This window comes from Lates calcarifer, linkage group LG21, assembly GCF_001640805.2.
Source record: "Lates calcarifer isolate ASB-BC8 linkage group LG21, TLL_Latcal_v3, whole genome shotgun sequence".
Taxonomy (NCBI): Eukaryota; Metazoa; Chordata; class Actinopteri; family Centropomidae; genus Lates; species Lates calcarifer.
Genome location: NC_066853.1, coordinates 13,083,659 through 13,102,970, shown reverse-complemented (window position 1 = coordinate 13,102,970; position 19,312 = coordinate 13,083,659). Strand labels below are relative to the sequence as shown.

Genomic DNA, 19,312 nt, shown 5'->3' with positions numbered 1-19,312 from the left:
ACATCACACACTGATTGATTTTCATGTTTAAATATTTCTTTTTCTGGAGATCTGAAAACATGTACAGGTACAGGTAGGAAATGAACTGAAATGACAAATATTAAATCAAATTAGACTATTTAGTGTAGAAATGTTTTTTTATTTATTTTATTAAACCTTTATTTAATCAGGAATCCCTTGAGACTACAGTCTCTTTTTTGAGGGACACCTGGCCAAGGAGGCACACCATTCCAGTTTCACAGGCGATACAACAATAAACCATGACAAACAGAGAGAGAAAAAAGATAAAAGATCCAGCCAAGAATAGCAATTACACTTTGGCTCATTTACGACAATTATGTCGTTCAAATTATGTGTCCCTCCACCACACTACATGGTCTGTAGGACAGTATGTTGATATGCTGAATACATAGTAGAAACTTTACAGTTACACCACAGGTGTAAGATGATCTGATTGGATTTCGGTGCACGTTGTTGAATATCAATGAGGTAAACTAACTATTAATACTCTGAGCACACATGTTCTTTTGTCATGGAGATAATGACCAGACATAAGGCAATCAAAGATCCTCTTGTTTAGTATATAATTATTCATTTACCTACAAAGACCTTATGCAACTACAGATGAGGAGATAACTCCCTGAGATCAGCCATATCTCTTGATGGTTGACAAATATATTTCACCCTTTTCTAATAGAATTAACAATCATGCTGCATCAGAACTGTGACATGTACAGCATCTTTACTTTTGTACTTTTCAAAGCCCTGTTAAACTTAAAAGTTAAGTTGAAACAAGACTGATCCACATCTGTATAAACCCATTATTCACATGGGTTCAACTGCAGCGTCATTCAGACAGCACCATAAGAATTCACCGTGATGCAAAATAAAACTCGGATTGTTGGCCAGCAGCGTCGTACTTATTACTGCTCCTGTGTCCTTGTGTGGAGCAACACTGCCTTTCCCGCCAGCCCAGCCTCTACCCCTCCTCGAGGAACCACATACTGGGTCCCGTCGTTGGCTCTCTGAGGGTCCATTGTCCTCAGCTGCTCGTTGCTCTGAGCTATGCTGTCCCAACTCCACAGCTGGTAGCGCAGGCTTTTACCCTGCTTAGCCAGGATATAAACCTCTCTGAGTCCCGTGTTGCTGATGGGACAGGGGAAACTGGTGTCGCTGGGCAGGTAAAGCCAGGGCAGACTGGGATTAGACTGATGGTGCATTTCACTCACACTCCCCTGGTCCAAACCAAGGAGAACACCTGGAATGAACATTCGGTTATTGTGTGGGATGTTGATGTTTGTGCTGAGAGGTGTTTCATAAGGCCAGTTAAACCAGGTTTAGTCACCATGGAAACTGATCAGGCTGTTTTTCAGACTGAACTGGTGTGATCAGTCCTTAATTTCTCAGGTCTGTGTCTCAAAGTCATTAAATAAACCAGACTTGACTGGGACTAATCTCATTAGCTCCAAACCAGCTTTATGAAACAGACTAATCCTGGTTCAGTTTGTTAGGTTAATGTGAAATGAAAAAAAAAAAAAAACACTATCCAGAACACTATCAGAACACTATCCAGTCTTACCTGAAGCGACTGCCCAGTGCGCCCTGTGGCCGCTACGCTGGCATGGCTCATGGTTGTAGTCCTCATCATATCTGTGCATGCTATTAAAGAATTTGTATTGTTATTTGTAATTTTTGTAGTATTTTCTCTTATGACATGTAGCTCATCCTGACTGTTACTGGATTTTTAAGGATGATAGAAACATCAACATTTTTAACTTAAAACAACCTTAATATGGATCACTTATATTTTTTAAGCCAGATACAAAGAAGGTACATGCAAAATATGACATTTTGTAGTTGAAAAATTAACCTGTCACTCCTGAGGACAAACAATGTATGTTGTCCTGGTGACACTGTGTTTGAATTAGCTCAAATGCAGTTAAGCATTTCTGTCCTGTTTCTTGTTACTTCTCAGCCGACATACACACGAGTCCACTGTAATGTATCTGTCTTGCGCTAACATTAGCAGTAAAAACAATTTAACATCCTTCATGGTGGTTTTGTTAAGGTCCAGGATACGGGACGAGAACCGGCTGTCTCCCCCACAAGTGTGTGATGATGGTTGCAGCATTGCTGCCACTTAAACCTCCGGACAGCAGCTCTGCCTTACAGCCACAAACCTCCTCTGCCAGCAGGGCCATGTCGCTAGCTGACAAAATAAGAATCTTAATGAGAACAAAAAGTAACCAAACAGCATAAACTAAACACAGTGTGAGAGTTTATGGTGTGTAAGAGTGAATCACCACTAAAACAAGTTGGTTATGCAACTTCCACATTTTTAAATTACACCCTGCGTACTTCTGGCGACACCTAGTGATGTCGAGGTATTTATTTTGCCCTTGAGAGAATTCAGCGCTTTGCTCAGTGCTGTCAGAAAGTTTCTGCTGTGATCCACCATGGCAGAAACACACATTTGTCACCTGAAAACATTTCCCCCTGTGCTGTGTATCCCCTGCTCAGTGCTGTCTGAACTACAGTTTCCATGCTCAGCTGCGGCTGTCCAAGGTGAGCAGCCATCCACAAAGCCACCAGACCACACCTGAGAGATAAGTGAAAGAACACAATCATTGTCACACCCTGGTAAATAATGTCATGTTTAATGACTGAAAAGCATTCAGGTAAAACCAATGACACAATAGCCCCATTGTACATACAACAGTTGAGGTGACAGTTTTAATTGCGTTATGTAAGTGCTTCCTTAGTCAACTGTAGATTAGAGTGTTACCTGACAAGTGTTAGACTGACAGCAGTTTACTGACTTACTGTGGACCATCTTGGATGAGGGAAGGCACATATGTGTTCACCAGTATCCACTGCAGGTCCTTCCTAAAACTGAAGCACAAAACCGACACCATGGAACATAAATACACACTATTCCATGAGAACAACAACTATGCTGTCTGCCCTTTCAAACTTAGACTAATTGAACAGCTTATTTGACTTATATGTACAATCTATTACAGTACTTTTTCAAGCTTATGTTTACTTTTTGATGACTCAGTGTGTTTCCAAAATTCTGCCAACCTTATGTTAGTAAGTTGGGTGGACAACTTACTAACAATAAACTTTTCAATATAAAGCAGTTAACTAACAAACCGTGTAGTTTATAAGGTGTCTATGAAAAATCACAAACTCCTAAAGACTAGACAAGGATTTTTTGCTGTGACAGGAGCTCCAGGTGAATTAGAAACCAGCTTCAAACAACCCAAAAAAACCCAAGCTTGTGTCAAATCACCAACATTATAATCTGGATAACTCAGTTTATAAAACTGACTGTAAATAAGAAAAAGCATGACAGTATGTGCCAATACGTTGGGAGAAATGAAGGGGGTGGATGGGGGGCAAAAAGAAAAGAACATTCAATATTTAATGGTCAACAATAAGGTGAAAGAAATGACAATGTACAACACTGTGGTATCCTCTTGTTGCATGGTAAATAGTAACTAATAGTGGCTCGGCAACTAAGTCCACAAAGCAAAATTGTGAAGTTTGTTTATTCTTCTTATGAATATTAAGCATTTGTATACCTATTGATGTTCACTCTTTTAATGTTGTGTTTTACTTCTAGATTTATTTTGATCCAACTTATATAGTTTATTATAATTAATATTCTTTTACTTGTTACTCATCCATCAGGCAAGACCAGACATTGAGACTATGGACGGTGGATGATCACAATAAACAGATGTTCAGATTAAATCTCATTTCCCACATAGTAATTCTCACCTGCTGTCTCTCTGACTGAGCAGTAGGCAGGCCTCTGTGTGGTCCCCCTCTACAGGACTCCTGCTGCTGGCTATAGTCTGATACAGCTTCTTTTTGTGTGATGAGGCTGAAGGAGGAGGTGGTGGACCTGGAGCAGGAAGAGGTGGTGGTGGTGGAGGAGGAGGAGGAGGTGACAGGGGGCAATCAACTGGCATTTTCATACAGCTCCCTCTAGCTCAGACCTGATAGAAAGGGAGGCTTGTTAAGTATTTGGTGCAACTTAGCAAAGGGGGGGGTGTGTTGCAGCAGCTCTAAACAGCTCTACTCCATGAACACTGTAATTGAAATACCGACTCTTACAGTTTAGCTAGTAGCACTGCTGCCTACAAGCAGAGCGAAACACGAGTAAAGTTATCTTAACTCGGTGCTGACTGGTATTTAGAAAGAAAGCGAGGTGCAAAAATCATCTCCTGTAAACTGTTATCATCCACAAACAGTAATTAACTCGTTGCATTTACCATACTGGATCCTACTCCCTCCTGACGAACCATCGTCAATCAGTCGGCTAACAGCACCGGTATTTTGCCCATATTTGGCAGTAGCTGCCCCGCTTCTTTTCGTGTTTATTATTGGATCACACACTAAAGGTAAACGGTCACACCGCCCCCTAGAGTAGCATTAATAAACGGCATGCATGGATGGATAGTGAGAAAATTGACCCCTGGGAAGAGATACTCCTGCGCCAGACCTTGAACTGAAGGAGTCCCTTTCTCCTAAAGGTAGTTTTTCATTTCTTTGACGTGTTGTTTTGTCTTAATGGTCATTAACAGTTTCTTTTTCGTTTGCTTTACATCCCTTTAAAGTTGTTTTGTGTGTGCTTGTGGTCATTTGTCTCCTCTTGTTCCTGTGTGTGGTACTTTTGCATCTCTTTATAGTCCCATAGGCCTCTAGGCTTCAATTTATAACTGTATGGTGTAGAGTTATGCCACTAAATTATCTGAACAGACTGCACAGTCAATTCATTTGTGTACGAGTTACTACGACAGGTGTAACACCCAAAGTTTGTCACGCTCTCTGTACCTATAAAGTCCAATTTCTCTCTTCGTGGCTATCAAAAAATGTGGTTTCATCTAAATGGTGTGGTGGCCTGGGAATAGCAGCTATTAAATCAGGGACACTAAGATAAAAAAGTGCTGAAGTAGTCTCTGAAGAATCTGATGGGTCAGAATTTACCGTAATACCGGAAATGACGTTTGCGTTGCTAATTTATCGCGAGAACAGCGAACGGGATTTGTGAACCCCCGGGTTTTCATTCAACATTTCGAGGTGAGTTTAACCGTTTCTATTTCGATATAAAGACCTTTGCTACCAATTTATGATTTCATGCAGCATATTTATTCGTGTTTGTGCCAAAGAGTGAATGAAGCGTAAACGATAGATGGACGTAGTTAGATATTGTTAGCTGTAGCTAGCTTGTAGGCTAACGTTCACCCCACGTTACTCAGGTTATTTGCTAACGTTAGTGAGTGTTAGCTCGTTAGCTGCTTAGCTTGTGCTTCTAGCTGGTTTAGAGGAATATTTAACGTTTTTTTTTTTTTTTTTAATCCAACCACTCATCAGCAGGTAGAAAGATGGCCACAGCGGAGGTACGGCTTAACCATACAATCTACATAAACAACTTGAATGAGAAAATCAAGAAAGATGGTAAGCTTATGACCCACTCTCTCCAGGCTCTCTGTGATCCAGTTAAATATAAAAATGTATCAAATCAAACTAATAGTTTCTCTGATTTAATGTTCCCCTGCAGAGTTGAAGAAGTCTCTGTACGCCATCTTCTCTCAGTTCGGACAGATTTTGGACATTTTGGTCGCACGAAACCTGAAGATGAAGGGTCAGGCCTTTGTGATCTTCAAAGAGATAAACAGTGCTTCCAATGCTTTGAGATCTATGCAGGGATTCCCTTTCTATGACAAACCCATGGTAGGTGAATACCAGATCACTAAAGAGCTTTGCACATTAAAACATTCCAAAAAACATTGTATATAAGAGTGCCTAACTCCCTTGTCTCCTCATGAAGCGTATCCAGTATGCCAAGCAGGACTCAGACATCATAGCTAAAATGAAGGGGACATATGTGGAGCGTGACCGTAAGAAGGAGAAGAAGAAGACCAAACCTGATGCATCGGGAGCTAAGAAAGGTGTACCAGGAGCTGCTGCACCCATGGTCGCTGGGGTACCTACTGCTATGCCTGTAAGTAGAATTAATGTCAGCAATAATATCTTGTGACAGCTGAGGACATAAATGCGGATGGAATAGCAAACTACAGAAAACAGATTCGCTTTTTTTGTCCCCTGGAAAATTTCCACCGATAAGAAAGACCAAAGAATTAAAATTGACACATAATTTTCATGCAGTAGAGTAAACGTAGCACATAGTTTCCCCAGATATGGGTGGAAATCATTGATTGCATTATGAAGGGCAAATAGAAGAATTGGTTGAAAATGCTCATCCTTCTTGTTCTTCACTCTTTAGGGAATGCCTCCCATGAGCCAGGCTCCTCGCATGATGCACATGCCAGGCCAGCCGCCCTATATGCCCCCTCCAGGCATGATGCCTCCTCCGGGGATGGCACCCGGTCAGATGCCCCCTGGTGCCATGCCTCCTGGTCAAATGATGCCTGGACAGATGCCAGGACAAATGCCTCAGCAGGTACAGTGTGTCCCGCCTTCTCATTTGCTTAAATAAATGATGTTACCATTTCATTCTTCAGTTGCGTTCTAAATTCTGTTGGGCTTTATCCTCACAGGTTGCAGAAAATCCTCCCAATCACATCCTCTTCCTCACAAACCTGCCAGAGGAGACAAACGAACTCATGCTCTCCATGCTGTTTAACCAGTCAGTAACAAGTCATGTTCTTCGTTCAATTATGTGTATTTGCATTTGTCCATTAGTTAAAGGCTGAACCTGACTGTGTTGTTGTGTATTCAGATTCCCTGGGTTCAAGGAGGTGCGTCTGGTCCCTGGTCGCCACGACATTGCCTTTGTGGAGTTTGAGAATGAGGTGCAGGCCGGCGCTGCACGAGATGCACTTCAAGGCTTTAAGATCACACAAACTAATGCCATGAAGATCTCATTTGCAAAGAAATAACATCTCTCAGGACCAGTCATTTTCTTACATGCCCACACATACTAGTCTTTTTTAAAACGATCAACAGCAGTGATTCAAACCAAGAAACAGTTTTAGAAATGTACAGTTGCTGGTCGGTGCAGTAGGTGTCTCGGTTCTCGTTCCAGGATTACATGTAAGTATACTTTATTTGCATCAAGTTGCTGTGTTTTATTGTGCCACAGAACTCTTAATGGAAAATAATTTCAGGTAAATTTATGGAAATTGTGAGTTCTGCATCCCACTGATATTTTTTTTTCCCCCTTAAATCCACAAGCAACTTGATGTGTACTGTTTTTTTTAACTGTTTGTCCTAAAGCATTGCACCCAGAGTCTGGTATATCAGACATTGTACCTGGAGCTTTTTCCTTTTTTTATAATTAAAGCTTTTCTGACACTGTGCTCTTCCTCACTTTTTCGTGTGTGCTAATGTTGCAGTGTGATTTCGTCACAGGCCAGCAGCTGGTGCTGTAAACCTACTTTCTTGCGTTCCTGATGTTGATGTGCGTTGCATAGGGGTAGGTGGTAAAGGAATGGATGGGTTAAATTGCTTTCGGGCAGCCCAACTGATAAATAATTCTCAGTGTTGATTTTAATTTCTTTTGCCCACTACTTCTGTTTCATCAAATTTTCTGAAACTAGATATTAAGCAATAATCTGTTAATGCAAGGGTATTAAACTCTTTGCTGTGGAGGACTGGGGACCTGTCAGCTTTTGTTCCAACCTTAAAAAAACACCAGCATATCTTCTCTTTAACATATCTTCAACCATGTGGTATCTGGGAGAAATTACTTGTGGTCTAGCTTTTGCTTGGAACATTAAACAGCCAACTCTCATCCCTCTGTAGGACGAAGCTAATTATCTGAATTGTTGTCTTTATTAGTCATCAGTGGAGCTCAAAAAAGAGATGTAGGGAGGGAGAAATGGGCAAAATAAGTCCTCGGTCTCAGGAGGCTGATGTTACATGGTATGCAGTTCAGATTGCTGGCAGCCCACATTCTCTGCAAACATTGATATTTTGTAGAAAATTTAATTCTTTGGCCTCAGAAACACAATGTTCCATTAGTCCTTCATTTATTAGAAAATGTAGCCTATGTTTGTCTTCTACCACTGGATCTCCATACAAATCATCTTTACCATCTTGCTTGTAAAGTGAACCAAGTGGAATCTCATTCAATTGAAATATGCAGCATACACGACCTGAACAAACATTTTTATTTTTATTTGGCCTTTGTGCTTTGGTCAGTGTAATAAACCACAGAGAGACTGATTTTTATTTTTAAATCTATTCAATTACGGTCTTTAGTGGCTGGTCTCAGACCATTATACTCTAAAGTTTTTTTTTGTTGTTGTTGTTCTGTTGTAGCATCTCATACAGCTGCATCTGTTTTCAGGCTTCTGTGTTTTTGTCTGCCAAATTATTTCAGTTATCAGAGAACAAAAACTTACATTTTTATCATTTTATCATTCATGTCTTTAGGTGTAATAGACATCAAATGTTGAGAATTTAATCAGGAATTTATTCTGTTTTTTTTTTTTTATTATTTTTTATTTTTTTAAACATGCCTGTAGAAGAACTGATTCTACTATATGCGATGAAATCAGTCACCTCTGCTCTGTGGTCTCTGGCTTTGTGAGATGATCGCATTAAACATTTAGTTGACACAAACATTTCAAGAGTAAAAGGAAATAAAGCTTTAGCTGCTCACATTATTTACTTAAGTAAAAGTACCAATATTACAGTGTGAAAATACTCAGTTACAAAAGTAAAAGTATTCAGAATTATTTAGATTAAAGTATTATTTGTAAAATTTACTTAATATCAAAAATAAAAGTGCTCATTATGCAGACAGAACGCCCTGTGCTAGTGTTATATTGTACTATTAGATTGTATTTAATGAAGCATTAACATACAGGGAGCATTTTAATGTTTAAGAGGAGTTAATATGGTAACACTTTAAGCCCCTTATCAAGTATTTATCAGTGGTATATAAACATTTAGTAACTGCCTCATAAAGCACTATAATACTGTTAATTTCTCCTGTGGACACCTGTAAATGGAGGCTGCTGCATTCACAGATAATAGTGATAATCTAGTAACACACAGGTGTAATAATATGTCTTTATAGGAGGAGTTATAATTGTTGACCAATACTATAAATTAATTAACTTTAAATGTGTTATGTTCTGAACCATTTAAAAAACATTTAAACATTGTAATTGGTGTTCAAACAAATATCTAATGAATGTCACTGAACACAATGTTTTCACAGTTGTCTCGCAATTTGCCAATTAGTAAATGCCAACTGTATGTTTTGCTGCACATCCTCAGAGGCCCCTCTCAGCCCTCAGATGCTGTAGGTTTGCAGAATAATTACTGTACATGCCACTAAGGACCACCTCCCTCCTCTCAAAGGCTGGATTCATGAGAGTGGGGCAGAGTGATGTGTGAATTAGGCCTGAAAAGCTTAATTTAGACCCGCACTATCAACTGTGCCCAGCGCACACAGGGCCTCCCTGTTGTGGACTTAAACTGTGCCCTGAGTAATTGTCTGCAGGTCAGCTCAACAGTGTACACAGAAAATGCACATTCCTCTGCAGTTTCCCAAGCCTTTCCACACTCCCTTATTTTGCCTTGAGAAAGCGCTGACCTTAGCCACCAGGGCGCCGTGTGTGTGTGAGTGAGTGTGTGTGTGTGTGTGTGTGTGTGTGTGTGTGTGTCGCATGCTCTTGGCAACATGCCTAGTGCCTTCCCATTCACCAACACAGTGATCTTTCAGTTGCAGGGACTGAAAGGCAACTTATACTCACCCGGTGGGTTATGCATGAGAGTTGTGTTGCTCTAGAGTGAGATATTTAAAAAAAAATCACCCCAAGCTCAGTATCATCAATATCTGAGACTGTGGCCTGTCTGAGTAAGAAGGAAGGACTGTCATGTTTCTCTGTGTCTAAGGGCTGCAGTCATACACTGATCATAGATGGTTATAGTTTGTGTCTAAAGCTGTCAAGTGGTGTGTGTGTAGAGGCAACATTTGTGCCAGAATCTGCAGCTATTTGCTTTTTATAGTTAAAAACATTGTTTACATTTCTTGTTACCATTGAACCCCACTAACCAGCCAGTGTATCCGTCATCATTACAAACTCTTGTTGTGTGGCTAAACCCCTCAAAACCCCAGCGCATTGATCTCAATCAAAATTGTTAAATATTTCAGTAAGTTTAAATCATATGGCTTCAGTGATACAAAAGAAAAATTGTCACAATAAGATGATTTTTTAAACAAACTTTAAGCTACTAATGGTGAAAAAAGGAGGAAACTGTTAGAACTTAAATTTTCCTTTAAAGGTTTTGCCTGTCTTTGACAGTTTGCCGTGGAAAACACAGGGAGCGCACATACAATGAAACCAAAATCAAACCAGAGATGTTGCATTTACATTATGCATTTACACTTTATCATGGGAGAGCTGTTTTTGGAAAATCTGAGAATTTGTTCGCAGGTTTATCTCTGTCATTAACTGATTACTACTTACAGGCCCTGAGAACTTATTTTCTCAATCAGCTTCTTACAGTGAGTAAAGGGATCCCACAGGAACACAGTATGTTCTGCCAAAGCTGGAGCAGTTTTGGTTATTTCACATTAGATTTTTTTTTTTTTCTCTCCCTCTGGGCTTTTCTCATCAGTTTTAAGTGGGTGGGACTTAGAAAAACATGATGCCACACACTGTACCTCCATGCAGGATTTTAAGACATTTAAATTAGACTCTAATGAAAGTTGATGAGTTGTTTAGCCAGTGTCAGATTTGAACTATACTCTCTCAGTCCTGATGAGGCAGATGAATTGACTTTTTGAGTTTTAAACTCTCAGAGAATAATATCTAAAGATTATTTCCTAGCTTTGATTTCTGCTTGTCTCGTCATGATTTGAGGCCAAGTCCTCAGAGGCTTTAAATTGAGATCATTAAGCATCTTCAACTTGGGCCCAAAAGGACGCGTGTGACCATTAGATGGTGCCAAACTCACAACTCTTCCCGCTCATGCAAGGAGACCCAGAGGGAGCAGGGAGTGCACATATTTTTGGTGGCTCTTCCTCAGGTGACCCACACACAGCAGCAGCAGCAGCCTGGTCTGAGCAGACCCAGTGATGTCTGCGTGTTTTCCGGGGCGGTTGGTTTAAGTATTCAGCTCATGTTTGGAGGTCACTGCTCTTCTATGCAAATCAACGCTCTGCTCCTCAAGAGCCCTCTGTTCTGAACCGGGGGGGTCACCGCCGAGCGACCACTGGGCCGCGCGGAAACACCAGCGGTTGTCAGGGAAGCTCTTGAGCAACAAGCCCGTGATAGACTTTAAGATGGAAGAGGAGGAGGAGGGGGGGAGGAGGCCGAATCTCATTAGATTTCCCTCCGATAAAGAAGGTACATTGTGCGGAGGTCTCGGTCCCAACAAGACGAGCACTGGAGGTCAGATGTGGAAAATATGCCATGTGACCGATGCCAATATTCAAAAAGATGCCTATGCGCCTTCTACAAGTCTCTTTTATATTTATGCTCTCACCATGTTAGTATTTGCAGCCGGCGGCATCATTAAGCTGCGGCATGTGCGCGCAGTATACAGGCCGGGGCAGCTGTCCAAACAAGTTTAATCATAAACGTGGGTATAGCGGTCACCATTTTTTTTTTTTTTTTTTTTTTTTTTTTTTTTGTGAACAAGTTCCATTTCATAGAGGTATTTTAATGATGGAGTGGCTTCAGCTTCACAGCATAGAAACTTCTCCTATTCAGGGCCCACTTGAGCCCGAGCAAAACTGTGAAAACAGTTTGGCCTAATTGGCACGACGGAACTTTGAAGTGAGCTGAAACTGGAGGAGAGGAAACGGTGAGAGGCCGCAAAAAAAGTAGAGAGGAAACAGAAAACCAAAAGATGAGAAGTGAGATACGAATTCAGGACAATTCCGTGCGTAAATGTGACACGCTTAGAGAGAGAGAAAAAAAGTTGGGGTTGGCCTACAGGTGGCTCAGAGTGTGTAAGCTATAGAGGGAAGAGAGGGATGACAGCACTGGTGCGCGCTGGGAACCATCCGGAAAGACGGATATTCCCTGCCTCAGGACACACCCTCCACGCTCTCTCTCTCTCTCTCTCTCCCCCTCTCTCTCTTTCCCTCTCTCATTGTTTCCCACACTGACTCTGTCGCCGCCGGGCTTCGTTCGGTTGACAAATGACGAGCCGCAGCCGCTTGGATGAGAAGAGCGCAAAGTGAAATCATTCCGCCGGAGAGACACAAGTTTTTGTCGGCCGCTTCCACACACTCCTCACGAAAGAAGATGAGCCTAGATTTTATTTTCTGATGTTTTGGTGCGTGGATCGGGCTTGAAGAGAGACAGGAGGAGGAGGAGAGGAAGAAGAGAAGAAGAAGAAGAAGAAGAAGAAGAAGAAGAGAGACGTGTGTGTCAGCTAATTGGGATGAGAGTTCAAGTCAAGTGAGACGGCAGATTGGACCTTTAAAGCCTCTTAACGCAGGTGCTGTGTTTAGGTGCCGCGTGTGTGTTTGTGTGCATGTGTCATTCCCCAGTGGAGATCCACCCTGGACACAGAAGCAAGGGGGTGATCAGGTGTATGTGAGTGAGTGAGTGTGTGTGTGTGTGTGTGTGTGTGTGTGTGTGTGTGTGCGTGTGTGTGGTGTGTGGGTGGGTGGGGGATAAATCCAAGCGCAGACAGAGGTTGGTTATGGTCTCTGTGAACTGGACGCGATGAAGTGGCTCCACGGGAGTTTCAGGGTTTAAGACCGGAGAAGGAGGAGAGCTGGGGTAGGGTGGACGGACGGACGCACGCAGGGAGGGGACGAGGAGGGGGGGACAACACCACCACCACCACCACCACCACTACTACCGCCGCCACCACCACCTCCACCGCTGCCGCCGCCAAAGCGCACAGCACAATCCCTCTTGACGCAGGGATGGAGAGCGCAAGAGCGCACGGGATAACTCGGCTCGACCCCAGAAACGCGAGCAGAAAGATCACCGGGAGGCAAGGCATGAGGAGTGACCGACACCGGGGGGGACACCTCCACCTGCAGCGGGCTGTGATTTTTCTCGTCGCGCTCGCGATGCAGCCGCAGGTAAGCCACCGATTTAGTGCTATTTCGGGCGCCGTGCCCTTAAACCCCCAGAAGCTGACTTTTAATTGTGCCTCAGCTTGTATCTCTCACCACAGCTGCGTGAAAACAGTCAGTAATGGAGTCCACACGCACTGTCCCTTTCCCCTTTGTGCTGCCCTCATTCTGCTCCTATATGGCGCTGTGCCCACCTGTTGTTTCAGCCCGCTGCTGTCTATTATCCCACGCAAGAGATAACTACTGTAATCCCATTTTAGACGCATGGGATGCAAATGCCACAGTAAAATATGTGTCGAATAGGATTATTATAGCAAAACCATATTTTTTTTCGCATTACAAAGAAATCACTGTTTATTATGCCACTGTTTGTTGAGGATAATGAAGCGGGCAACACAGAAATCAAACAAGAATAATGGCATCCAGCTGCTGCATGTGGTTTATTTTGGGGATTTCAATGCTAAATAAAACCCTACATTCTTTTTGAGGGGACTGTGGTGGCTCCTCAGTGAATTACCAAACCCCCACATCCTCTGTTCAGCATCCACTCCTTGTTCACTGGTTAATAATAGAGTAATTGCATCTGCATTTCTCTGCACCCCCCCTCATCCTTAGCACATTTGCCTGTTGGTGCAATGCCTGTTTTTAACGTTGTCACTTTCTGACCCAAGCCCCCATCCCCTGCTCTTTATCCCTCATGGTTGCATGGATGCAGACTTTCTTTTTTGTGTGTTATAGTGCAGAAGCCACTGCAATAAGTTGTATAAATGATTGAGCATTATTTTTTCAGCATGAAAAGCTTTAGTATGGATTTTATGTCAACAAAATGTTGAGCATTGAGGTGAGTGTTTTTCCTCTTTGCCCTGTGAGCTGTCAGGCAGCTGCTGGTCTGATCAGGATGTCTATGATGTGTGACAGGACTCAGCAGTAGCAAGAACAGGCCTAGAGGTGCTCAATAGTGTGCATGTATGCACATGTGTGTGTGTGTGTGTGTGATAGTGTGGATTTTTTTTTAAACTATGAGCTCACATTCAGCATCTGTGTCTTGGGTGTGTGTGGAGCTCGGGGCCACAGCCGAATAAACTCCAGGGCGTGTGAATGTTGAACGTTCGGGGCAGCTCTGCGTGTCTCTTGCTGCGCCCCTGCAACCCCTTCACAGCTGAAGAACAACACACTCCACTCCCTCCATTCTCCGACTGCACTGCAGTGTGAAACACACACTCAGGATCCTCTGCTGCTGCTGGTCACCATTTATAATGCAGAGGACAGGAGACCATCTGCATTAGGAGATATCTAGGCCTGCTTAGAAGAGTGTGATTCGTAAATGAAGTCCAGCAGTCACCACATGTTGTCCAGTTTTATTATTCCCAAAGCGCACACTGCAGTGTAGGATACCGCCACACTGTTTCAATGTGATTTTCAGCTGTGGTTAGCAAAATGAAGCTCATTCAGTTTGATATTTTTCAGTTATAGTCTTATTTAGATAGAACAGCTCCACATTCAAAGCAATTTACTGAAACAAATCAATTAGGAGTTGATTTCGCCATTAAAGGGAAAGTTCATTTAAAACCCCAATAAAAGCCTGTTTGGTTTCTAACCATAGTTTGACAGAGCCAACCAGATATAGTTTCATTGAGTCAGTGATACAGGACTGCAACTAGCTATCATTATTATTGATTAGTCTACCAAATATTGAATTATTTGGTTTATTAAATGTCAGCTTAAAATGCCTGCATACACACACCTAGAGCCAAAGGTGTCTTCTTTTTTGTCTGAACAATTCTGAACTCAAAAATATTCAGTTAAGTCGTAACACAAGAAAAAAACAAGTAATCTTTACATCTGAGATGCTGAAACCACCATTTTCCATTATTTTCCATGAAAAATGACTTAAATTGATTGAAGTGTCACAAAACTTACTTTTATGAAACTCATTATCTGTCCAAATAGAATTATTTGCAATACTTATTAAAAAGGAAACACTTAGTGAAACTGTTGTTGCTAATTTTTGCTGTGTCATATCTGACATTAGACGTTGCTGCTGAGCTTTGAGAACTGAATAATTTGGTGCCACTTTCTGGTGGTAACTGGTATTCACTACTGCCGACGTCTCCAAACTTCAGCACCTTGTTTTAGAGGAAAAAAACATTTTTTGGTTTCGAACTTTTGCTTTAACCCTACTCTCCTTTTGAGACTTAACCAGTCTCACCTGCCCTGCACAGTTAAATAGAGCTCAGGTGCTGAGCCGTGACCGTCAGTCTTTAAGATGGAGAGGATTTTGCTGTGAGACAGCCTTGACTTTTGGGCGTAGCAAGCCTTTAGCTTCCCGAGCTCTCCTGCAGAGACGGTGTGAGCCACTGTTGGGATCTCTCCCTCTGTCCCTCTCCCCTCTCCTAAGCCCTCTCCCTCTCGCTTTCTCTGGTCAGACTGAAGCGCTGAAATGCTGGTATGCAGGGAATGGCTCGGGCTAGTGAGAGTAGGAGAGGAAGAAAGGAGGATGTGGAGTGATGAGCGTCCACTGTATCTCCACAGGCCTTTTGATGTAGACAAGTCCACCCCCCCTGACCCCCTCCCACCCTCCTCTCAGCTCAGGGACAGGGTGCAGGAGAGGGACACGCAACCAAAACACAATGGGGCGACTGAGATTCTGGCACATGACACGTCGGTCTTGGTGATTTCTGTCCATGATTGAGCGCACAGTGCAGCAGGGGAGACATGATTCTTAATCTTGGACTTAATGAGCTATCATTAGTTTAGTGTTGTTGTTTTTTGTGTGTGTGTGTTTTTTCAAGAATGCCAAAACGGCTGTAAATTATTCAGATTTATTCATCAGCAGAGGTTTCATGGCAAACCGAGATAACAGTGGCTTTATTTTTGTGTTTGCAGTTTGTTGGAAGAAGCCACAGCCATTGTTTCATTCTGCCACAGTGACAGACAGACACACAGACATGCATGCACGCACATACCTGACCCTGGTGCTCCCAGACTCTCAGGGGGGCTTGTTAACTCTAGAGTGTGTGTGGAAGTGATTGTATGCGTGTGTGTGTGTGTGTGTGTGTGTCCTCCACCCATCTTTAAACAGAGAAAAGAAAGGGAGGCAGATGAAAAGGAGAATGACAACAATGCAGAAAAGAGCCGATGGCCGCAGAAAGAGAAACGACAGGAGCGTTACAGCTTGTTCCCAGATAGAGAACGGAGAAGGGAGAAGGAGGAGGAGGAGGAGGGAAAGAAAAGGAGTGTGAGCAGGTTCCCAGTGTCACCGTCCCCCAGGAAGAGGGAAATAAGAAGGGAGTGGTGGTAAAGAAAGAAAGAGAACCAAGCCAAAGTTGAGAAATAAATGGAGGATTATACAGCAGATTCTGTCTGTAATTTGGATGGAAAAGTTAGATTTCGACAGAAGAATAAAATAATGTCTTCCTGTCTTGTCCTCCTCTCTCCGTCTCGCTTACTGTCTGACGACTGTTGTCTTATCACACACTGATAAAAAGATGATAAAGAGGAAACATGGAGGCTGCTGCGGATTCCCAGAAGTAGCGAGATGTTACGGTTTACGTTTCGTCATTCTTTTCAATAACACTTTATGAGCACACACGCACTTCTTTTTCTTTTTAACTAGTTATGATGTTTTGGTCAGTCAACTTTTATCAGGTAAAATTCCTGAGGTCTATGGGCAAGATGAGAACATATGATAGACAGTGTGAACAATTTCCTTTCTCAGTTTACAGTTTATACATTAATAACTTTTTCATGTGACGTGGAAACACATCTCATTTGTTTAATCTGGGAGGTTTGTGGTTGAACAGAGGGTTACGTGTCAGACTAGTTTTTGGTCAGGAGCAGTGACTTTCAGGAGTCTCTGCTAAAAGTCTATAGGCTAGTTCATCGTTTCTGTGACTGTGAGGGTCCACGTGCGCTGTATGAATGTACTGTACTCCTATTCTTGTTAAACGGTTACTCACACTCTGTTTTCCTTTTATGACTTTTTCATGTCATTCAGCTGAATGCAACAAACGAAGGAGCGCTACTTCTTGATCTCAAGAGGTCATCTTCATATTTTCTAGTGTGGTTTGTGTCCATGTGCACATGCCTCTGTATGAAGTATAGAAGCTTCTGCAGTTGTCTACAGCCGGAGCCATACTGGAGAATGTATTTACTATGAGCAACTGAGATAATAAGTGTATGTCCCGATAAGGCTGCACTATTCCTTTAAAAGTTTGTGAACTGTGTGTGAGTGTGTATCTGTGTGTGTGTGTTCGTCCTACAGAGATTTGGAATCCCATTGATTTTCTAATTAGCTTCTGTTCCTTTAAAGTCTCCAGACTGCAGCCCCTGAATGTTTTGATTGACCTTAAGTTTAATTCACCTGCTGATTTTTGGTGATTTTGTATCACACCAGTCGAGAACTTGCATATTGTAATTGCTTGTTTTTCCAGGCACTGTGCCAGTTTGATAATGGATGCTATATTAATGTAACTCTCTCCTTCCCAACCCTCCCTTCCCTCTCTCTGGACTCAGGCTGTCTGCGCCGCGGGAATGTTCGAGCTTCAGATCCGCCACTTCCAGAACCCACACGGACTCCTGCAGACTGGAGACTGCTGCGACCTCCAGGCCAGTGGGGGGCAGCGCTGCTCTGCCAGGGACCAATGTGACACTTTCTTTCAAGCCTGCCTCAAGGAGTACCAGGCCCGGGTCGCCTCAACCGGAACCTGCACCTTCGGGTCGGGCAGCACAGGGATCCTGGGTGGAAACTCCCAGTCACTCCGCCACCGGGGACATGATGGAGGAGGAGGAGAGGATGGCACTAATGGACACATTGTCATTCCCTTCAAATACGCCTGGCCAGTAAGTACAGGGGCAGTGCTGGTTATCAATATGGTTACCAAGGGAACAGGCAAAGCTTGAAGTACAACAATACACTCAAACTGAGGCTCGAGTGGAATAACAATGACACTCAGACTTCACATTCACATGCTTTTATACTTTCTCTGTCCCTCTCTGCATGCGAGTTAAAGTGCCAGGGCAGGACAACATGGAAAAAAAAAAAAATACAACAACCAGAGTGTATTTGTTCTAGTTGTGGTGGCCGATATCAGAAAATCTGTTTAGATATGGAAAAGACAATCACCTCATTAATTGACAAAACTGGCCATAAGGATTTTATTGTGTTTTATAGCAGTGGTTGGATCACTCCTGAAACAAAAACCAACTCCACAAAAACATTCAATTCAAAACATTCATTCATTAATACACTTTTATAAAATGAAACATTTGTCTTTATGGGAAAAGAAGCAAATATATTGTTTAGATCAGTGGTTCCAAACCTCAGGGCTGGACTCAAAATCCCCCCCAAGAGTCCTGTCCCTTTAATAATCAGAGGATTATTAGAGGGACAATGAAGCAATGCCAGTGTTGTGGACCGAGGGGTAGCAGATGCTGGTCATTCAGTCAGTCCGTTGCTTTGGTCAAGACTGAAGTATTGTACTGATTGTCATGAATTTGGTTCACACATTCTTCATCCCCATGGGATGAACTATTATTAACTTTGGCAACAGTTGGTGATTAGTGACTTTTCATCTAACATCATCATCATGTCTAATTTTAATTTCCCTGTACTTTGGTTTATCACTAAAAACCCTCAAAACTAAAGATATTCCCATCATCAGCCTCAGCTATGGTTTGTGTTTAGTGCTAATTAGCAAACATTAGCATGCAGATGTTAACATCTAATTGGCACCACTAGATGCTAATCAGTAATCAATAGGTAATCAATAACTCTATTACTGGTTAATAAATTATTTACTAATGCGTGGTGGATCAGTTTAAGTGTGAGAGACAAAGTTTTAATGAGAACATATTTTGGGTTGCCAGGTTGTGGAAAATTGTCCTCCAGCAAACTATTAACATGTATGATTATGACTTCATTCTCCCTAATGCATGTAAAAGTGTCCACAACCTGGCAACCCAAAAGTTGAGTAAACTTAGCCAAGATCTGTTTCCATTACTGCATCAACTAAACATTTCATTTAATATTTTAAATAATCCCATGATAGGATTACTCCACATCATTACAAAATCTCATTTGTTGTTTAATATTTTCTGTATCATGTAACACAAATATCCCTTGATGTCCTCAGTCACCTATTTCTCTTCTCTTTCTCCCTCCTTTCCTCCGTCCATTCTGAACTTTCTCTTCCTAAGTTAAAAAACTTTGGTCTTTTCGTTGCTTTCCTCTGAGCATATCGAATAATCTGTATTTCGATCAAACATCGCACTGCT

The 19,312-nt window shown here is 42.2% G+C and overlaps 3 protein-coding genes across 5 annotated transcripts in view; 2 read left to right on the top strand and 1 right to left on the bottom strand.

The window, feature by feature from the left end:
* Nucleotides 1-118: 118 nt before the first annotated feature.
* On the bottom strand, nt 119-4,405 carry actmap (actin maturation protease). The gene is made up of 7 exons (XM_018702122.2): nt 4,284-4,405; nt 3,787-4,007; nt 2,824-2,892; nt 2,481-2,599; nt 2,080-2,209; nt 1,580-1,650; nt 119-1,258 (listed from the first exon to the last, which is right to left on the bottom strand). Exons 2-7 carry the CDS (start codon nt 3,984-3,986, stop codon nt 924-926), a joined length of 924 nt encoding a protein of 307 aa, XP_018557638.1. The 5' UTR covers nt 3,987-4,007; nt 4,284-4,405; the 3' UTR covers nt 119-923.
* A 59-nt stretch (nt 4,406-4,464) lies between these two features.
* On the top strand, nt 4,465-7,334 carry snrpa (small nuclear ribonucleoprotein polypeptide A). 3 transcript variants are annotated; one of them, XM_018702126.2, is made up of 7 exons: nt 4,465-4,544; nt 5,386-5,469; nt 5,573-5,745; nt 5,843-6,016; nt 6,299-6,475; nt 6,573-6,661; nt 6,755-7,334. In XM_018702126.2, the coding sequence occupies exons 2-7, from the start codon at nt 5,397-5,399 to the stop codon at nt 6,912-6,914; spliced, it is 846 nt and encodes a 281-aa protein (XP_018557642.1). In that variant the 5' UTR covers nt 4,465-4,544; nt 5,386-5,396; the 3' UTR covers nt 6,915-7,334. The 3 variants fall into 3 exon arrangements, with proteins under 3 accessions (XP_018557642.1, XP_018557641.1, XP_018557643.1); XM_018702125.2 differs by lacking the exon at nt 4,465-4,544 and adding an exon at nt 4,991-5,091; XM_018702127.2 differs by lacking the exon at nt 4,465-4,544 and adding an exon at nt 5,016-5,091 and having other exon boundaries at nt 5,389-5,469.
* A 4,520-nt stretch (nt 7,335-11,854) lies between these two features.
* LOC108900880 (protein jagged-1b) overlaps nt 11,855-19,312 on the top strand; it is a 46,703-nt gene continuing 39,245 nt past the window's right edge. The window contains exons 1-2 of the mRNA XM_018702146.2: nt 11,855-13,042; nt 17,552-17,878. Of these exons, the coding sequence (XP_018557662.1) occupies nt 12,881-13,042; nt 17,552-17,878 (489 nt within the window). The 5' untranslated portion in view covers nt 11,855-12,880. The remainder of the gene's footprint in view (nt 13,043-17,551; nt 17,879-19,312) is intronic.

Coding starts and splice junctions, on each gene's coding strand:
- actmap (XM_018702122.2), bottom strand. CDS start 3,986: ATGAAAATGCCAGTTGATTGCCCCCTGTCACCTCCTCCTCCTCCTCCA. Junction 2,210..2,480: donor ACAGGGGGAAATGTTTTCAG/GTGACAAATGTG, acceptor TTATTTTGTCAG/CTAGCGACATGGCCCTGCTG. Junction 1,651..2,079: donor AGACAGCCGGTTCTCGTCCC/GTATCCTGGACC, acceptor TAGCATGCACAG/ATATGATGAGGACTACAACC.
- snrpa (XM_018702126.2), top strand. CDS start 5,397: ATGGCCACAGCGGAGGTACGGCTTAACCATACAATCTACATAAACAAC. Junction 5,746..5,842: donor CTTTCTATGACAAACCCATG/GTAGGTGAATAC, acceptor CTCCTCATGAAG/CGTATCCAGTATGCCAAGCA. Junction 6,017..6,298: donor GGGTACCTACTGCTATGCCT/GTAAGTAGAATT, acceptor TTCACTCTTTAG/GGAATGCCTCCCATGAGCCA.